The sequence below is a fragment of the Eschscholzia californica genome, unplaced genomic scaffold (genome assembly GCF_041429995.1).
Source record: "Eschscholzia californica isolate CP2 unplaced genomic scaffold, dmEscCali1.0.p SCAF_1, whole genome shotgun sequence".
Classification (NCBI taxonomy): domain Eukaryota; kingdom Viridiplantae; phylum Streptophyta; class Magnoliopsida; order Ranunculales; family Papaveraceae; genus Eschscholzia; species Eschscholzia californica.
This window is the reverse complement of record NW_028238198.1, coordinates 52,913,490-52,929,524: the sequence shown is the minus strand read 5'-3', so window position 1 is coordinate 52,929,524 and position 16,035 is coordinate 52,913,490. Positions and strand designations below refer to the sequence as shown.

Below are 16,035 nucleotides of genomic sequence, written 5' to 3'. Positions count from 1 at the left end.
AATCTCTGGTTGATCCGATTACTTTCTTTTTGTTGTAATCTTTTATGTTTCTTCGAATAGATGAGAAGAGGGTATGGTACTCAAAGAATGAAAGGGTGGTGTGAAAGAACCATAATTAAACCAAAGAGAATCAGAGATTAATTCATTTTCTATAGGCTTTGCATCCATTTGAAGAACCAGAGGGGGACAAAGTTCCTGATAGAAACTAGAAGATGTAGTTGCAGGCTTTGCAGCACTTTAGGGTTTCTGATCCCAAGTGAAAATCACGTGGTTTTTTTTCTAGTAATATTGTGAAATATGATCATTGGGCCTTTGGGCCAGCGGGTTCCCATGATCTAGAGGTCATGGATTCCAATAGGAATAACTGGTCTTTCACTCGTCTTTATAGCTTGTAGGAGGAAAGAAAGATTGGAGGTACCAGTTTGTCTCTCTAGAATTGTTTTAGAATCTCTTCAATTTACAGTAGGCAAGAAATAAATTGGGAAACAAATTAACCTAAATGCTTATGGAAGTAAGAAATTAGTCTTGGAATGATTAGATTTTATTTGCTTGCTAGAGATATATAGGGATTTGGGAAGGAAATGTACAATAGCTTATGGAAAGAAGAGTCTATCTTAGGAAGACATATTTTACTCAACTAAGAGCTGGAGTTTTATGTTTAAGAATAAAAATAAAGAAAAACCAAAGCAATTAAAACTAGTGGAGTTTTATAGGGGGTCATTCTGGTTAAGAGGGCATCTCCTTGTAAATTCAGTACGAGCCCACCGAATTCACAAGAGGCCTCTCGGTACGAGTCCATCGAATACACAAGAGACCATTTGGTTTGAGTCCACTAAAATTCACTCAAGTAGCCTATTCTTGTAAATTCGGTAGATTCGTACGAATTGTAAATTCGATGTACTCGTACGAAATTTATGAAAGGGTCCCTTTTAACAAGAATAAGAGCCCCTGTAAAGCTTCCTTTAAAACTAAATAATACCATATGAATAGAAAATGAATACCCTAATAGGCCACTTAAAAATTTATATGATATGATATTCATAAAATAATACCTAAATATCTTATATAAAAAAATATAAATCTTACGATTCACGGTTCGATTAAACGATTCGATTTTTTGAAATCGAAAACGATTGAGCATATGATTTGCGATTTGACAACATTGATACTATTCCCGATTAAAAGTTGTTTAACGGTTACCGACTTGGCCCGTCCCGTTTAACATGAAATGGGCGGGTCGGATCGGATTTAAACATAAATTTATTATTTTTTTAAATAAATTATTTTAATTAAAATAATATATTGTTATAAAAAAAAATTTTATAAGAGTTTGATTTTATCAAAACACTACAACTAATTACATAATATAAAATATAAAATATAAAATATAAAGTTAAATTGATAATAAAACATTAAAAAATTTGAAAACACGCATAACATACTTAATCAGCGGGTTTTACTACCTAATCCCACACCAGCCTAGAACCCAATAAATGTTTTTATCTTCGAACCATCCTGACGTGTTTATTAACCCGTTTACTAAACGTGTCGGTAAAACCCATTTCATTAAAGACAGGTTTGGGCGAAATCTCGCCGATTCCGAAAAAAATTGCCACCCCTACTTACATTCCATCAAGATTATTGTTCATCTTGGTTTGAAACCAATTAGAGCTATGATATATACAAATTTGGGGACCACCACAATTTTATAGGGGATCCAATACCTAAATCTATTATACAAAACAGATCCTTGTGACTAGGACACAATAATTACATCAAATATGACTAGGATAACAATAAGGTGACTGGACGTCCACCTAGATATCTATCTTACATTCTACAAATCTAGCCCTCGGATCTTCCAACTTGAGTGAAATCCAACGGATTTTTCATCAGCCCTCTCACGTAACAGATGCCCTCAATGGTTCATCATTCTTATTTTCCTTTTGATTCTCTCCTGAACAGTGACGCTCTCTCTCCCATCTCAAAACGTAAGAGGAAGTTCCTCAACTTTTGAAATTGCTTCAACTTCTTAATGTAAGAGGAGATTATGAGGAGAGGAAGAGTTCAGCTAAACAGAATGGAGAAGAAGATCAGTAGGAAGTGAATTTCTCAAACATAAAGTCAGGGTTTCTAAAGAAAGCTCATGAAATCTTAGTGTTAATTGTCTTCTCCACTGATTCTTGGTACCCACTCTTCTTCTCTGATTTGTTCTCTGTAATTGTTATTCTTCTTTCCATATAGATTATTGTTCCACTGATTCTGGGTATCCAGTCTTCTTCTCCGTAATTGTTACTGTACTTATCCTGTTTGATGAAATTCCTCACCCAATTGTAGTTTAACTTTGTAAAATTTTGCTTCCTTATTATCTTCAGTTTTATGGAGTTATCTTGATGTCTTTGATGGAGTTAACACAACCAATCTACCATAGATTAATCAAAAATTGTAGCAGCTCCACCCTTTTAGGCTTTTGGTTGGTGTAATTGAATGAGTTTCGATCCACTCAACCGATACCTTTTGTGGATTGCTTCTGAGCAAACTTTATTTGACGTAGGTAAAGAAAACCACAAACTCAGCAATCCTTACCTAGGTTCTTCTTCGCCCAAGTAGATATATGTCCTTAAAATTTCATACATCTATAACATAAAAGAATATTAACACAACCTATCTAACAGTGCCGACGAATTTCCAGCTACACATGGATACATTTACTATTCAAATTTGGGTTATTAACACAAATATTCTGCCAAGAATTATTAGCTGCTAAATGTATTTGCTTACATATTATTTGACTTATCTTTTATGGAGTTATCTTGATGAATTATTAGTTACTAAATGTCATCTATAGAGTTGTTATGTTGGGTGATCAACAAAATCCATCTAACAGTGACGAAGTAGTTTTTTTTTCTGAAAGCATGAAAAAGATTCTGTGAGATCGATTTTTCAGCTACACGTGGCTACATTTACTTTGTTTACAATAAAGTTAGTGCAAAATTTACTCCGTGGCTCTCACTTATACGATTTTTTACTCATCTATTTGCGCAGTAACATATTCATGGCAGATCATCATCTTCATGCCACAATATCATATTTTCCAAATTGGTAAAGTTTGTTCATATTCCTGTTCTACAGATTTGGCTATCTACGCCTTTTTCGTTATGGCGTTGTCTACTGAATCATCATGTGGCTCATCGGCAACTGTTACTTGTCCGTTATCTCCGACTGTTAATTGTCCATTGTCTCCTTCTTCATCAACATCGTCGTCCCCATGTGTCATCTGTCTATGTTTGCCTTCATAGTCAGACTCATCTTCATCGCCAACCGTTTGGGGTCTCACGTGATGCACCTATACGACAAATCCCCATCAAAATGACTGCACCAATCCCTGTTTATAAACGCCCTGTTTGCCCCCGTTGCCATAGAAATTGTCCTAAAGTCGAGAGCGTGAAAGGTGTTAACATGTCATATCTAAAGGTCCATTATGCAATATGCAAAAAAATTCACTATGATTGGTGTCAATGCCAAAACCCACAAACTTATCTACCGTTCGGAGGCACTTTAGTGGTCGAATTCATCCAAATGGCGCTGTGGATAATGCACTCATAACTTTACTTTTTATTTCCTAATTGTGTCTCTTCTCTTGCTTCTACATCCATATATCTAGACTTCTTGAATTTCCTTGTACTAATGAATCAATTTGATTATTCCTACACGTGCTTTGAGTATTATTTGTCGTTGTATTCTTGACGTCATTAACATAGTTTTGATTAATAGACGACCACTTTGTGCGTCTTTGTTAAGCTTCTTCGATGTTTCATGGTCGATTGCCTGAGCCACCTTCAGTTTGGTCTCTGGTTTCACACCCTCTTTTATCCTTCTAAGGGAAATAAGTGTTGAGTTAAATTTTTTGCTGTTGGTACATCGTTGTATTTGATCGGTTTTGATCATATACCAATTTCTTTGAGTTACTCGTTGGTGTTATACCTCATTTTGGCTCATCATTCCTGTCTCCTTTTAGACCCATATATCAGTGGAATAGATGTTCAAGGTTGTATATCATAAATGTCTTATTTTGAATGTTTGTTTTTTCCATCAGTACTCCTATGAACTTCTGCTGCAATATCTTCAGAAGATCGAGTCCATCAAGATGGTTGGTATACAAGTTCAGTCGGCCTACGAAATTTGAACTCCTCTTCTATAAGAATATATTCAAAGATTAAGTTGAGATGTTGCCGAATTTTGGTTTATTTTATCCAGGAATCTGTGAAACATCCTCCCTGTATCCAAAAGACCCTCAAAATCTATGTTTTCAACACATTCGCTAATCAAACACGGACCATCCCGGAGAAGCAAAACTCTAAACCGCCTTCTTGGTCAATGAACATGATTGGTAGGATCTTTTGGATACCTCCTTTTTATTTACTTGCTTATTTATATTCGATTTGTATAATTAGCATCTCTTCTCTTCACTTTGGTGTTACCGAATACTTTAGTCGTGGAGGAGCCCTTCATATGTAATATTTCCGAATAATCGCCAACTTTCAGTATTGTCTTTCTTGTTTTACTAATCATCTTATTTTTTGAATATTAATACGGTTGAAGATGATGTAATCGGTATCTCAATCGCCAGCTGCAGGGAGTGAAGGTCCTGGAAGTACATAAATTGGCAGCAATTTTCTGGTAAACCTCATTAGCAAACATGATTTTGATGCTTTGGTTATCAGGTCAAATTACTTCTTAAAGGTGTTTATTATACTTGTAGGTCTCACGTTGGAGTTCATAAACTTAGATTATGGTTCAATGTTTAGGATTATAAACTAGACCTAAAAAGAGAGAGATGAATCTGTAGGGCACGGGTAAAGGTGACATCGTATATATGTAGTTTCATTATTTGAGTTATATGAGTAGAAATATGAACATCTCCTTTACTTTGGTTTGGCATTGTCGGTGTAACTGATATTTGCCTACAGGTCCTGTCAAACTTCTACTCAACCACCCTTAAACTTTCTATATAAATATCAATTTTGATGGCTTCTTATAGATCAAGTTTTGGAGCTTCAAAGAATAAACTCATTGAATATGGAGTCTGTATTTATGTCTCATGGACACATGCTTTTGTTTCACAGGAGTATCAAGAACATGTTCTTACTTTTGTTTGGTCGGTTCATATTTTCCAGTTTGGTTTGGGAATTGGGGTTTTAAACACCCAGAAAGTTTTTTACAAGAAAATCATTTCTCCGATTATGCTCACAAACAAAAACCAACCCATAGTAATCTATATGATCAAATCAAATGATATTATTTATGTATATATAATAGAAAATACTCGGGAACAAAATTAGTTAGAATTTTTCCTTATAAGTGTTTCAGGAACAACCTCTTCCAAAGCAGAGGAAGATAAGTGCCTCCCTGGAAATGCTACGACATCTGATAGTGGGTTTGCTTATGAAGAAGAGGATGAGATGTTATTAGTAAGCGCCACTCAATTCAATTTCGGTTCATATTTGATTGAAATGTTCCCTGTCTTTTATTATTTCTATGTTCATTGTTACTTCTATTTTGACATTTTGGTTATGAACAATAATGCAACTATAGAAAAAATGAATAAGAAATTGTTTTTTTTTACAACAATAGGTCGACCATTCAAATTCAGCCATCCGTTTTCTTTCCGGGAATAAATCTGGTTGTCCATGAACACTTCATTGTTCCTTCGATTACCTCTTCATTGTCTCTTCAATTGGTAAGAGATACAAGAAAGAATGAAAGAACGAGTTAGGACACACTGGAGATACCTACGAGGTGTGTGTATATATATATATATATATATATATATATTTGTATATTTTTATTATAGGTCAACATACCTTAGCATAATACTAATATACTTATCCACAAAATTGGTGAGAATTGTGGTGGAAGAATGTTATTTCTTTTTTCAGCCAATGCTATATGAGGCAAATGTTGACAGGATCTGATTTTTCTCGTGCCAATCAAGCTATGCAGAGTGACATTATAGGTACCAATCAAGTTAATATGCAATTGTTCCCATGTCTGTGATTTTTAATTGAAGATTCATTCACAACTGTTTTAGCTATACCTTCGCAAGTTCTAATCTTCAAATAAAGAAGATATCTGAAGGTTGTTCATTTTGATCTTGAACAGTCTTTGTCTGATGATATCAATGTCAATTTAATGAATCGAGTTATTACTTTGTGGTATAGGTAAATATTACAAGATTATTAACATAATATAGAGCTATAAATTGTGAAGTAGGTTGATGTCAGTTTATTTATTTATTTCTTAACCACGTCGCATTGTATTCCTCAGTTTTCATAATGGTTGGGAGACCTCCAGAATGGTTGCTTTAAACATTTTCACACAAATCCTATCTTGCGTTGGAAGAATGAGGTGAGTAATTTAGTTTTGAGATTTTCCTTTATTAACTCATGCCCAATATAAGGTGGCCTTTCAAGTCCTCAAGGAAACCTTCATCTTTTGCAATAATCTTGCAACATTGGCCCTGTGATATTAACGCCGAACAAGTTCAAGAAGTCTGTCATAAGAAAAATTGTGATTTTACATGGCTAATTATGATGGTATTTTCTTACATCAATTGGTAACACGTGGAGTTCCAGTATTATTTCAATTTAGGTATAATCAATCGATATCGCAGATTTTTGTAAACCAATTTTTTTGTTTCATTTTTAAAGTTCTAATAATTTTAAAGCATCGGTCAAGTTGTACTTCTTTTTTACTTAAGACATACATGTCGATGTCTGCTTTCATTTTGCGAGATCTGGTATTCACTTGGATCGAGTAGCAAGTTTGAAAGAAATATCTACAAGTAAATTTGTATAGGCAAATACTCTGGTATTCACTTGTTATTAACTCGTTCCTTAAAGTATGCCCTTGTAAATGTGTAACGATATCTATGAACAAATTGTCTTTTGTTTCAAGAAAAAATATTTGTCCATCTAACTGGTTCAATATTTCAAATAACTGAATACAGTCCAGACAAGATTAAAGATAAAGAAACCGAGCACATCCACTATCAAGGATATACATTTATCGAAAACAGTAGGACAAGCCTCTATGTTTAAATTGCATTGATCATTATGCATAATGTTGTTCTTCCTGTCTGCAATTAACATACAATTGATTGCAAGTTTTATAAATGTGACAACAGTTAGACACATTCATATACTGGATCGGAACGAAGTTGGTCTATGCGTGACGATCAAGAATTCTAGGTAATAACAAACATATATAGAGTGTTTTTTGTAGTTGCACATATTTTTAAGTTTGGACATAGAGAAGATATCAAACATATTTACTTAAATGATGATAAAAATGGAGTTTTTACCAGCACAACTCGCACTTTTGTTACAACCTTTAAGTATGACCTTCACTTGACTTCATGTGCTTGCTGCCAGACTTTAGTTGTTATTGGAATCAATTTTTATTCGTGACTTGCTTGAGTTATAGTTTATCATCTCTGTTACATTATTACATTTGTTTTATGTCGTTGAAAGAGTAAATAGTTATTTGTATTAGTGCAAGTAAGAAATCCTAATAAACGATACCATGATATGTAATTTGTTTCTTTCTGGTCAATTCTTATTGAAATAAAACAACTTTGCTATTTATATGGTTAATATTTATAATTTACAAATGGGTAATATCGCAAATGAAATAGAAATGAGCGAAATTAAAAAAAAGATAAACTTTGGAGTATGTAGTATGTACAATATCATCACCTTTTTTGTAACATTGTCTTGAGCTTGTTATGTAGACTTTGTCCTTGAACAATAGGTGAGATAGTGATAGATAAACCTTCTTCAGCATCTTCAACTTTAATAAGAACTGGTCACCGAGCCCATAGTGGCGAAATAGAGTTAATACTGGTATTTCACCCTTCTTCTGATGTAGTTCTTGAAACTCATACTCATAGCGCTTAGTTCCATATTCTTGAGATGGGGGTTCACTTTCACAGATTTCTTCAGTCTCTGGGGGACTATTTTCACAGGTATTCCCCCATATCACGTCTGCTTTGTACAATCAAAGGGTTGGTGTGTTGTTGTGGTATTTATTCAAATTATATTCTCTCGTAGTGTTGTTGTGATTTATAGGACCTTTTCAGATGCTGGGTGACATGAATACAAAACCGACATCGCTCTTCAACAAGTCAACAAGTCATGTTGTTGGTTTATTTTGAAAAAGATTTGAATTGGCCGAACTACATTAATTGGTTTTGAATTTATTTTCCACCCACACTAAATTTTTCTACTTAACTGTAGAGTGGACGAGTTACCTTCTCTCTCGAAAAATAGCCGATCTCTTTCAATTCACATCAATATAATTTATGTCTCCTACACCTAAGTATGAATATGAATTGATTTTTATTTTTATTATGGAGTCTAAATTACTTACATTCAATTGAACTTGATATTCTTCATTGAGAATTACATCTAACAACTATATTATAATATATAAACATTTTTAGTAACATATGCACCCATAAAGAAACATGGCAAACAATTAAATAGTAAGATGAGAATGAGCTATCTATAATTTTTGGGAATAAATTCTTTACATGGATCCAAAAATATTAAAATAAAAATAGTGTTATAGACTCCAAAGCTCTAAATAATTTAAGATAAATCTTCTCCACCAAGAACACTACACTTATGGAGAATACTGATTCGAAAAGTTGAAACTATAGTAGGAAAATACTAAATGTGAAAAAGAAAGAGAAAATTTAAATAACCAAATATCACGTCTACTGTTCAACTGCGTAAAGGGCATTCCCCCGCCCACCGGGCGGGGGTTATGCCTAGTGTATGTAGAATTTCCCTCGAATATCATATCATATCATATCATATCATATCATATAAATTCCGCTAGTGAACTCTCTCCGATCAATCCGCCACTCTTTGTTGTAGCCCGTTTTAGAATTTGATCTATGTTAGTCTTGAATCACTGAAGTGACCCAACAATCGTAAGCGGCTTCTAGCTAAGCATTACGATCCCTAATTGGATCGGACTAGATGATCTTCCGGATAAAGTCATCGTTATTCTAACTGACAAATTGAGCGCGTTGTCATCTTGGTAGAAGGACACTCCTTCGAAAGGACATCTCCTTCAGACCGAACGGATATATCCTTCAGATGTGTAGTCATAACGTTTATGGTTGTGGTAGTGAAAGTGTGGTGGTGTATATTTAGTAATCGTACCAGTGGAGTAGTGGTTGTTGTTTAGTTATAGGGGAGGGTTTGAGAATGGCCTAGAAAAGAATAAAAAATGACAAAAATGAAGGTCGGGAAAAATTATACCTTTAAAAGAAAATTAAGTTTTTTATTTGAATCCAGTCGATAGTATTTGCATTACTGAATAGGTAAAAGACTTATTTATTTTTTGTTGCCAAACCACGCCCAAATTGTGTTAACTAAAGTAAGATAAAAGAAATATAATGTAAATAAGGAAACCAAAATTTTGATTTAAATCAAGTCGATAGTATTGACGTTAGTAAATAAGTAAAAGACTTATTTATTTTTTGTCATCAAACGACGCCGAGTTGCGTCCACTAAATAGACATAAAAAAATATAATGTAAATAAAAAATTTCTTAGGGTGGGGATTGAACTTGGGTTATTTGGTCTCATTACCGAATGATTCGCCAATTAAGCTAAAGTAAGATACTTTGCTTTTAAAAATTTTATCTAAAAATGTAAAACCAGAGGTTCCCTTTACTTTTTTTTCTCGTCTTCCTGGAGGCCCTTTGACCCCTAGGGTTCGAAGCGAGGATTTGCTCGCTTTGACCCCAGGGGTGGCCCTGCATATCTTCATCATAACCTTATCAGTATTGACATTGCACTTAAACAATGATGTCAAACCCTCTATGACTATCATGATTATTATTTAGCATTTTCGTATATATAGATTCATCCCCTGGATACGAAAGTAGTATATAATATAGATTACCTGATTTCTCCTTAGATTCAAGGGGGCACTTCAGTATAGTCTGCTAAAGGGAAAAATGAAAAGGAAAATATAATAATATTTAATTGTTGACTGCACATGTCATGCTGCTATGTGATGAACTGTATTCTTTTTTATGGAATTATGCCATGAACTGTTAGGTTACATTATGTACACATCATGATATATGATGTAATATTATCACACTGTTTTTAATGGGGGTCATGAGATTTGGACAACTAATGTTTGTCACAAAGATATTAGGTGAAATTTCCTAAACTTGTAGTTCAGTAGAACCTTTTTCGCATTAGTCATGGAGATATTAGTGAGATTATATCGGTTCAATAAGTTGAAGCATAAATCTTTCTAAATTCACCTCAACCCCAGTTTGTCTATCTGTCTCATTGAGCCACACTGTAAAGCTTGAAAAATATGAGACAAAAGGCTCCATCTACTCCTGTGGCGAGAGTCGAGTCTTCTGAGCCCTAGATGCAATTCAACCAATAACTACACCTTGAACTTCTACATATAGTTTATGAAATACATTGAGACACCCTTCCTTGGTGTCTCTTCAAACAAGGATATTGGGTTCCATGTTGCAGTCTCTAGGTGGCTCTCAAAACATGGAAGTAGCTGCTGAGGTAAATACTATTTTTCTATCCAATAAAATCATACCCTTCCAAAGCACTCTCCACCATCCACCAAATGAAGGGTGGAGGTCCCTATCCCATGAACTAAGCCTCTCCTAAAAAGGGGTTATTTTGAGCTAATTTAAACCTAAAGTTGGCATACCCAACCATATTAACTAACAATAAACCTCTCCTAGAAAGCCTCTCTCAACAAGGCAAGAACATCTTTTTACCCTAAAAATACTTATACATACCCATTTTCTTTATATAGAGAACAAGTAATTTTCTTCATCGATCTTAAAATCCCACAACGGCCACAACAACCGCCGCCCCAGCACCCACCACCATGGAGATGAATCCTCTGATGATATTCACAGTTCTTCTCTTTGTTTTCTCTACGCTTCACCAAACGACGGTCGCGACATTCTTTGGCTTCCGTAACCCATATACCAACCCATTTATCCGAAAATCGTTTTTCACAAACCCGTTAGATCGTAGACCATTTTACTTTAACCCTTATTATGGGATACAACCCCACACTAACCCGCTAGGCGCGGGAGAAAAGCTACGGATTGGCTTCTATAATAATGTTTGCCCGCAAACCGAGTACATTATTAGCACCATCGTCAAAAAGCGTGTACACCGTGATGCAAGTATTGCCGGTGGACTTATTCGATTGTATTTCCATGACTGCTTCGTTACGGTAAGTATTAAAAATGTCAATTGGTCCTGTTGTAGTGATCGTTTCTCAAACATTGTTTTGAAATGATTAAACAGGGTTGCGACGCTTCAATCCTGCTAGATAAAACACCAACAGGAGAAATGGTGGAGAAAGATTCACCTGCAAATTTCAAATCACTTAGAGGTTTAGAAGTCATAGATGAGATAAAATCCAAGCTTGAGCAACAATGCCCTAACACTGTTTCCTGTGCTGACATAATTGCCTTTGCAGCACGTGACGCCGCAGTTTACACTGGCCTTATTCGATACCCGGTTGCTTCTGGACGCCGTGATAGACGTTCTTCGTTAGCTAATGACACAATGATTTTACCCGGAACGTCCAGTTCCGTCCAACAACTAACCGAAAGCTTCGCTCATAGAGGACTAAGCCAAGAAGACTTAGTAATCCTCTCAGGTGCTCACTCAATAGGGCTTGCTCATTGCACAACGTTTCAATCTAGACTATACGATTATGGACCGCAGACAACCCAAGATCCGAGTTTAGACAAAAACTATGCAAATTATCTCAAGGGACAGTGTCCTGTATCAGCAATGCCGCAAGATGGATCACTAGGCACAATTAAAGTACCACTTGATTCAATCTCACCTTCTAAGCTTGATAATATGTATTATGTTGGTCTTAGAGAAGGTAAAGGCTTGTTTGGATCAGATCAAACACTTATGGATGATACGAATACGAGAAACTTGGTGAACTTAATGGCTCAGAATCCATTGTTGTGGTCTAAGAAGTTTGGATATGCCATGAGAAAAATAGGAAATATAGATGTTCTTACTGGAAATCGTGGGGAGATTAGGCGTCAATGTCGAAGCGTTAACTGAAAAACATCATCTTACTTGAAATTTGTGGAGAAATTACGCGTCAATGTTGCCCTTTTTTTAAAAACCTTTTCGGAGTTTTTCGTTACAGTTGAAACTCAATTTTGTTGTAAATTTGCTTCAAATTTCTTGATCTGACTGACTCTGTTTTACCTACGCTCAGATAGTCAGATGATAATAACAAGCAGTTTATTAGGGAAGACGAGGTAACGGTCTTATACGAAGTGTATGAATAAAGAAGAGAATGAGAGGAGAGGTACTAGGGGTGCTTTTATACTTTTTCTGCTGGAAAAGTTGGTTACACTTTCCCTCCCAATCTTCTCTTTCTCTATCTGGAATAGTGAATGTATAGATAGGAGATTTATTCTCTAAATCAACATATGAAATACTTCTTTCTCTCTCAAATCTCACCCAGTTTAATAGGGTCAATTTCTGATTAAATGCTGTGGTAGATGGCAGTGGCCGACCCAAGAAATTTTCTTTCTGGGGGCATTTTTAGTTAGAACGAAAATCGTCCAAAATTTTTAATGTGATGTGAAAGCGAGTAATTTTTGTATGTTATCGTTACATTTGAATCCAATTCAACCACAATTGCCTTGTGAGTTATTTCAATACAAGTAAGTTAAAGGAAATAGGGTGGACAAACTCATTTTCGAAAAATAATTACAAAATAACAAACATATATATACCAAATTCAGATGGATCGTTTAACATAAGAGATAAAGAGAAAACTTACAAAGATGGGAGAGCAGAAACCAGACTTATTCTTCAAAATACTAGACACCAGACTTAATCTTCAAAATAGAAAACTTACATAGATGGGAGAGCAGAAACCAGACTTAATCTTCAAAATACTTCGGCTTTATTAATCTTCTAGCTTTAATTACAAACTACTATTACAGAGCTTGACAGAGAAGAAACTAAAAACTTGAAAAGGAAAAACTTAGAAGAAATAACTTAGGTTCAGAATGAACCAACATTCGGAATTTATAAAAATTTTTAGATGACCGGAACAGTTCCGGTTTCCAGGTCTACTTCGTCGTCTTCTGATGAATAGTGAATAGTAAAATTGACTTTTTACTATTTGCCTTTTACTATTTGTCACAGTAAGCCGCCATCTACTGTTGGCACAGTAAGCCGCCTTCTATTGTTGAGAATAGTTCTTGACTCTTCCTGTCGAAATAGTTCTTGACTCTTCCTGTCAAAATAGTTCTTGACTCTTCCTGTCGAAACAGTCTTGACCTTTACTATTTAAGCTGACAATCAATATTTTGAATAGTGTCTTCTAGATGCTGATACTGTCGAATAATACTGAAATACGGATTTACTGTACAATTGTACAGTAACTGTAGCAAACTACTGATCTTTTTGTTTGCCTTTTGCAGATTTTAGTAACTTCTGAGAATGCACTTCGATGATAGCATCCCAGTAATCTGCCATTGAGGTATCCGATTTTGCTGATTTTGAGTCATCGAAATCCTCATTTGGATCTTGGCTTTCTCCAGCCAATACAGCATACTGATTTTCTTGAGATGACGAGTCATCTAGAATTTCAGTCTCTATATCTTGCTTCTGATGATGAGCTAGGAATTGATTTTTAATTATTTCCATAGCTTTAATCTGTTGATCTACTGATGAAAGGTTCGGATATTTTTTCTGAATATCATCCAATAAAAATTGGAAAATATTATCAGAAGGTGAAATAGATACGGATTTTTGAGTAGCCTTATAGGCATTTTCATACTCAATTACAGTTTGACAAATGAGTTTATGGGTATCTGTAATAGGAAATCCATCCCACCATTTGTAATGAAAAGTTCTGCTAATACATGGAATTAATAGATCATCAAAGTGAAATTCTAGATCCCATCTCCATATCCATGGTATTTTGAACTCTGCCATATAACAGAGTGCTGATAACCCTTTTGGGGTTTTTTCTGCAGTTTTTCCCTTGAGCTTTGGATGATACTCATACCATTTTAGCCAAGGGTCTTTCAGTGTATCTGGTAAGAAACTCAGTTCTGGACCGAATTTCTCCCACCAATGCAGAAACCAGAGAGGGAAACCTTTTCCTTTAACAATTTCAGGGTTAATACTGATAAACCAGGAGTGTTTCCTGATCGGATTCTGATAATAGAACATGAATGACCATGCCAAAACATAATCCCAATAATTATAGTTTTGACCATTCAATTTCAGGCTTCTGGGTCTTGAGGGGTCAAGAGCCCATTCTGTTATATGTAAGACTTTTACTATATAACACTTAGAATGTGTTATAGGAGACTTACTGTCTTTCAGATTATAATGGTGGTGTACCATTTGTACAGATTCTGTTTCATTCAGAATGGCTTCATAGATATATCTATGCTTGCCATCTTGGATAGGATAGTTTTGTACTCCTAAGTACCGTTCTTTGATGTGCCATGGATCATGTCTCCACTGGACATCTTCTAAGGATACAGATAGAATTTTTTCAGTTATTAACTTTTTAGCATAAATGATTTCCTTTTTTAGGATATCTTTAGCAGTTAGTTTCGGATTGGGTTTATCCTGAGAGGATGATCCTACTACAGGGAATTCTGATAGAGAAGAAAACTTCCCTTTTTTCTGATTTACTTTCTTCGGATATCTAGATCCTCCTGCTCCTTTATCAGGTGGTTCCATCTTTATCCTGCAAAAATTCACGGGTTAAAAAATCAGGAAGAGAGTTCTGATTTCCTTTAATATATTCAATTTTAAAATCGAATGCAGATAATTCAGATTGCCATCTTGCAAAAATTTGTTTAGAAACTAAATTTTTAACATCCTTTTGCAAAATATCTTTTGCAGCACTACAGTCAATACGGAGTAGAAAAGATTGATTTAATAAATCATCTTGAAATTTAGAAATGCATTTGACTATTGATAACATTTCTTTTTTGATGGTGGAATAGTTTTTCTGAGCATTCTTCCACATTCCAGATGCAAATCTAAGTAATTCTTCTTTATTAGTAGAAGGGTTTTTCTGTTTTAGAATACCTCCATAACCAATATCAGAGGCATCCGTTTCAACAATTTTGAACCATTGAGGGTTTGCTAACCCTAAACATGGTAATTGTTTTACTCTAAGTTTGATTTTTCGGACTGCTTGGGTATGCTGATCATCCCAAGGTAATGGATTCTTTTTAAGCCTATCATATAAAATAGCACTATCCATTGCTATATTCTGGTAGTAGTCTGCTATATAATTAAGACTTCCTAAAAATCTTTGCAATTGATTTTTGTCTCTAATTTCATCAGGAAATTTAGAGGCAAATTCAATGCTTCTATCAATAGGGATTATTGTCCCTTGACTAATATTCTGTCCTAGAAATCTAACTTCAGTTTGAAAGAGTTTCATTTTAGGTGCCGATATAACTAAACCATTTTTTCTGATAACATCTTTTGTAATTCTAAGATGTCTAAAATGTTGATCTATATTAGATGAAAATACTAATATATCATCTATATAGACAATAGTAAAATTTGAATACGGAATAAAAATATCGTTCATAATATTTTGAAATTCTGAAGGGGCATTTTTTAAACCGAATGGCATAACATTCCATTCATAATGCCCAAAGGGTACAGTAAATGCAGTTTTATATCTATCTTCTTCAGTTAGTTGAATCTGATAGTATCCAGATTTAAGATCAAATTTAGAAAATATTTTTGCAGAATGCAATCTATCTAAAAGATCTTTTTTGTTTGGAATAGGATATCTAATCCATTTCAGAGCATCATTCAAAGGTTTGTAATTTACTACAAGCCTTGGAACACCTCTTTCCTTTTCAGCTGCTTTATTCACATAGAAAGCGGTACAACTCCATGGTGAATAACTTTTTCTGATAAGC

General features: G+C 34.7%; 1 protein-coding gene and 1 long non-coding RNA gene across 10 annotated transcripts; both read left to right on the top strand.

The window, feature by feature from the left end:
• The first annotated feature begins 1,940 nt into the window (after nucleotides 1-1,940).
• On the top strand, nucleotides 1,941-7,979 carry LOC147567577 (uncharacterized). 9 transcript variants are annotated; one of them, XR_015230797.1, is made up of 10 exons: nucleotides 1,941-2,186; nucleotides 3,046-3,102; nucleotides 4,097-4,150; nucleotides 4,258-4,390; nucleotides 4,631-4,680; nucleotides 5,371-5,471; nucleotides 5,635-6,016; nucleotides 6,163-6,221; nucleotides 6,328-6,408; nucleotides 7,187-7,901. It is a non-coding gene; the product is annotated as an uncharacterized LOC147567577 (long non-coding RNA). The 9 variants fall into 9 exon arrangements; XR_015230795.1 differs by adding an exon at nucleotides 7,930-7,979 and having other exon boundaries at nucleotides 3,046-4,390; nucleotides 7,187-7,250; XR_015230790.1 differs by having other exon boundaries at nucleotides 3,046-4,150.
• Nucleotides 7,980-10,812: 2,833 nt separating this feature from the next.
• Nucleotides 10,813-12,568, top strand: LOC147567576 (peroxidase 5-like). Its single transcript, XM_086654189.1, has 2 exons — nucleotides 10,813-11,309; nucleotides 11,384-12,568. The coding sequence occupies exons 1-2, from the start codon at nucleotides 10,953-10,955 to the stop codon at nucleotides 12,164-12,166; spliced, it is 1,140 nt and encodes a 379-aa protein (XP_086510315.1). The 5' UTR covers nucleotides 10,813-10,952; the 3' UTR covers nucleotides 12,167-12,568.
• Nucleotides 12,569-16,035: the final 3,467 nt, after the last annotated feature.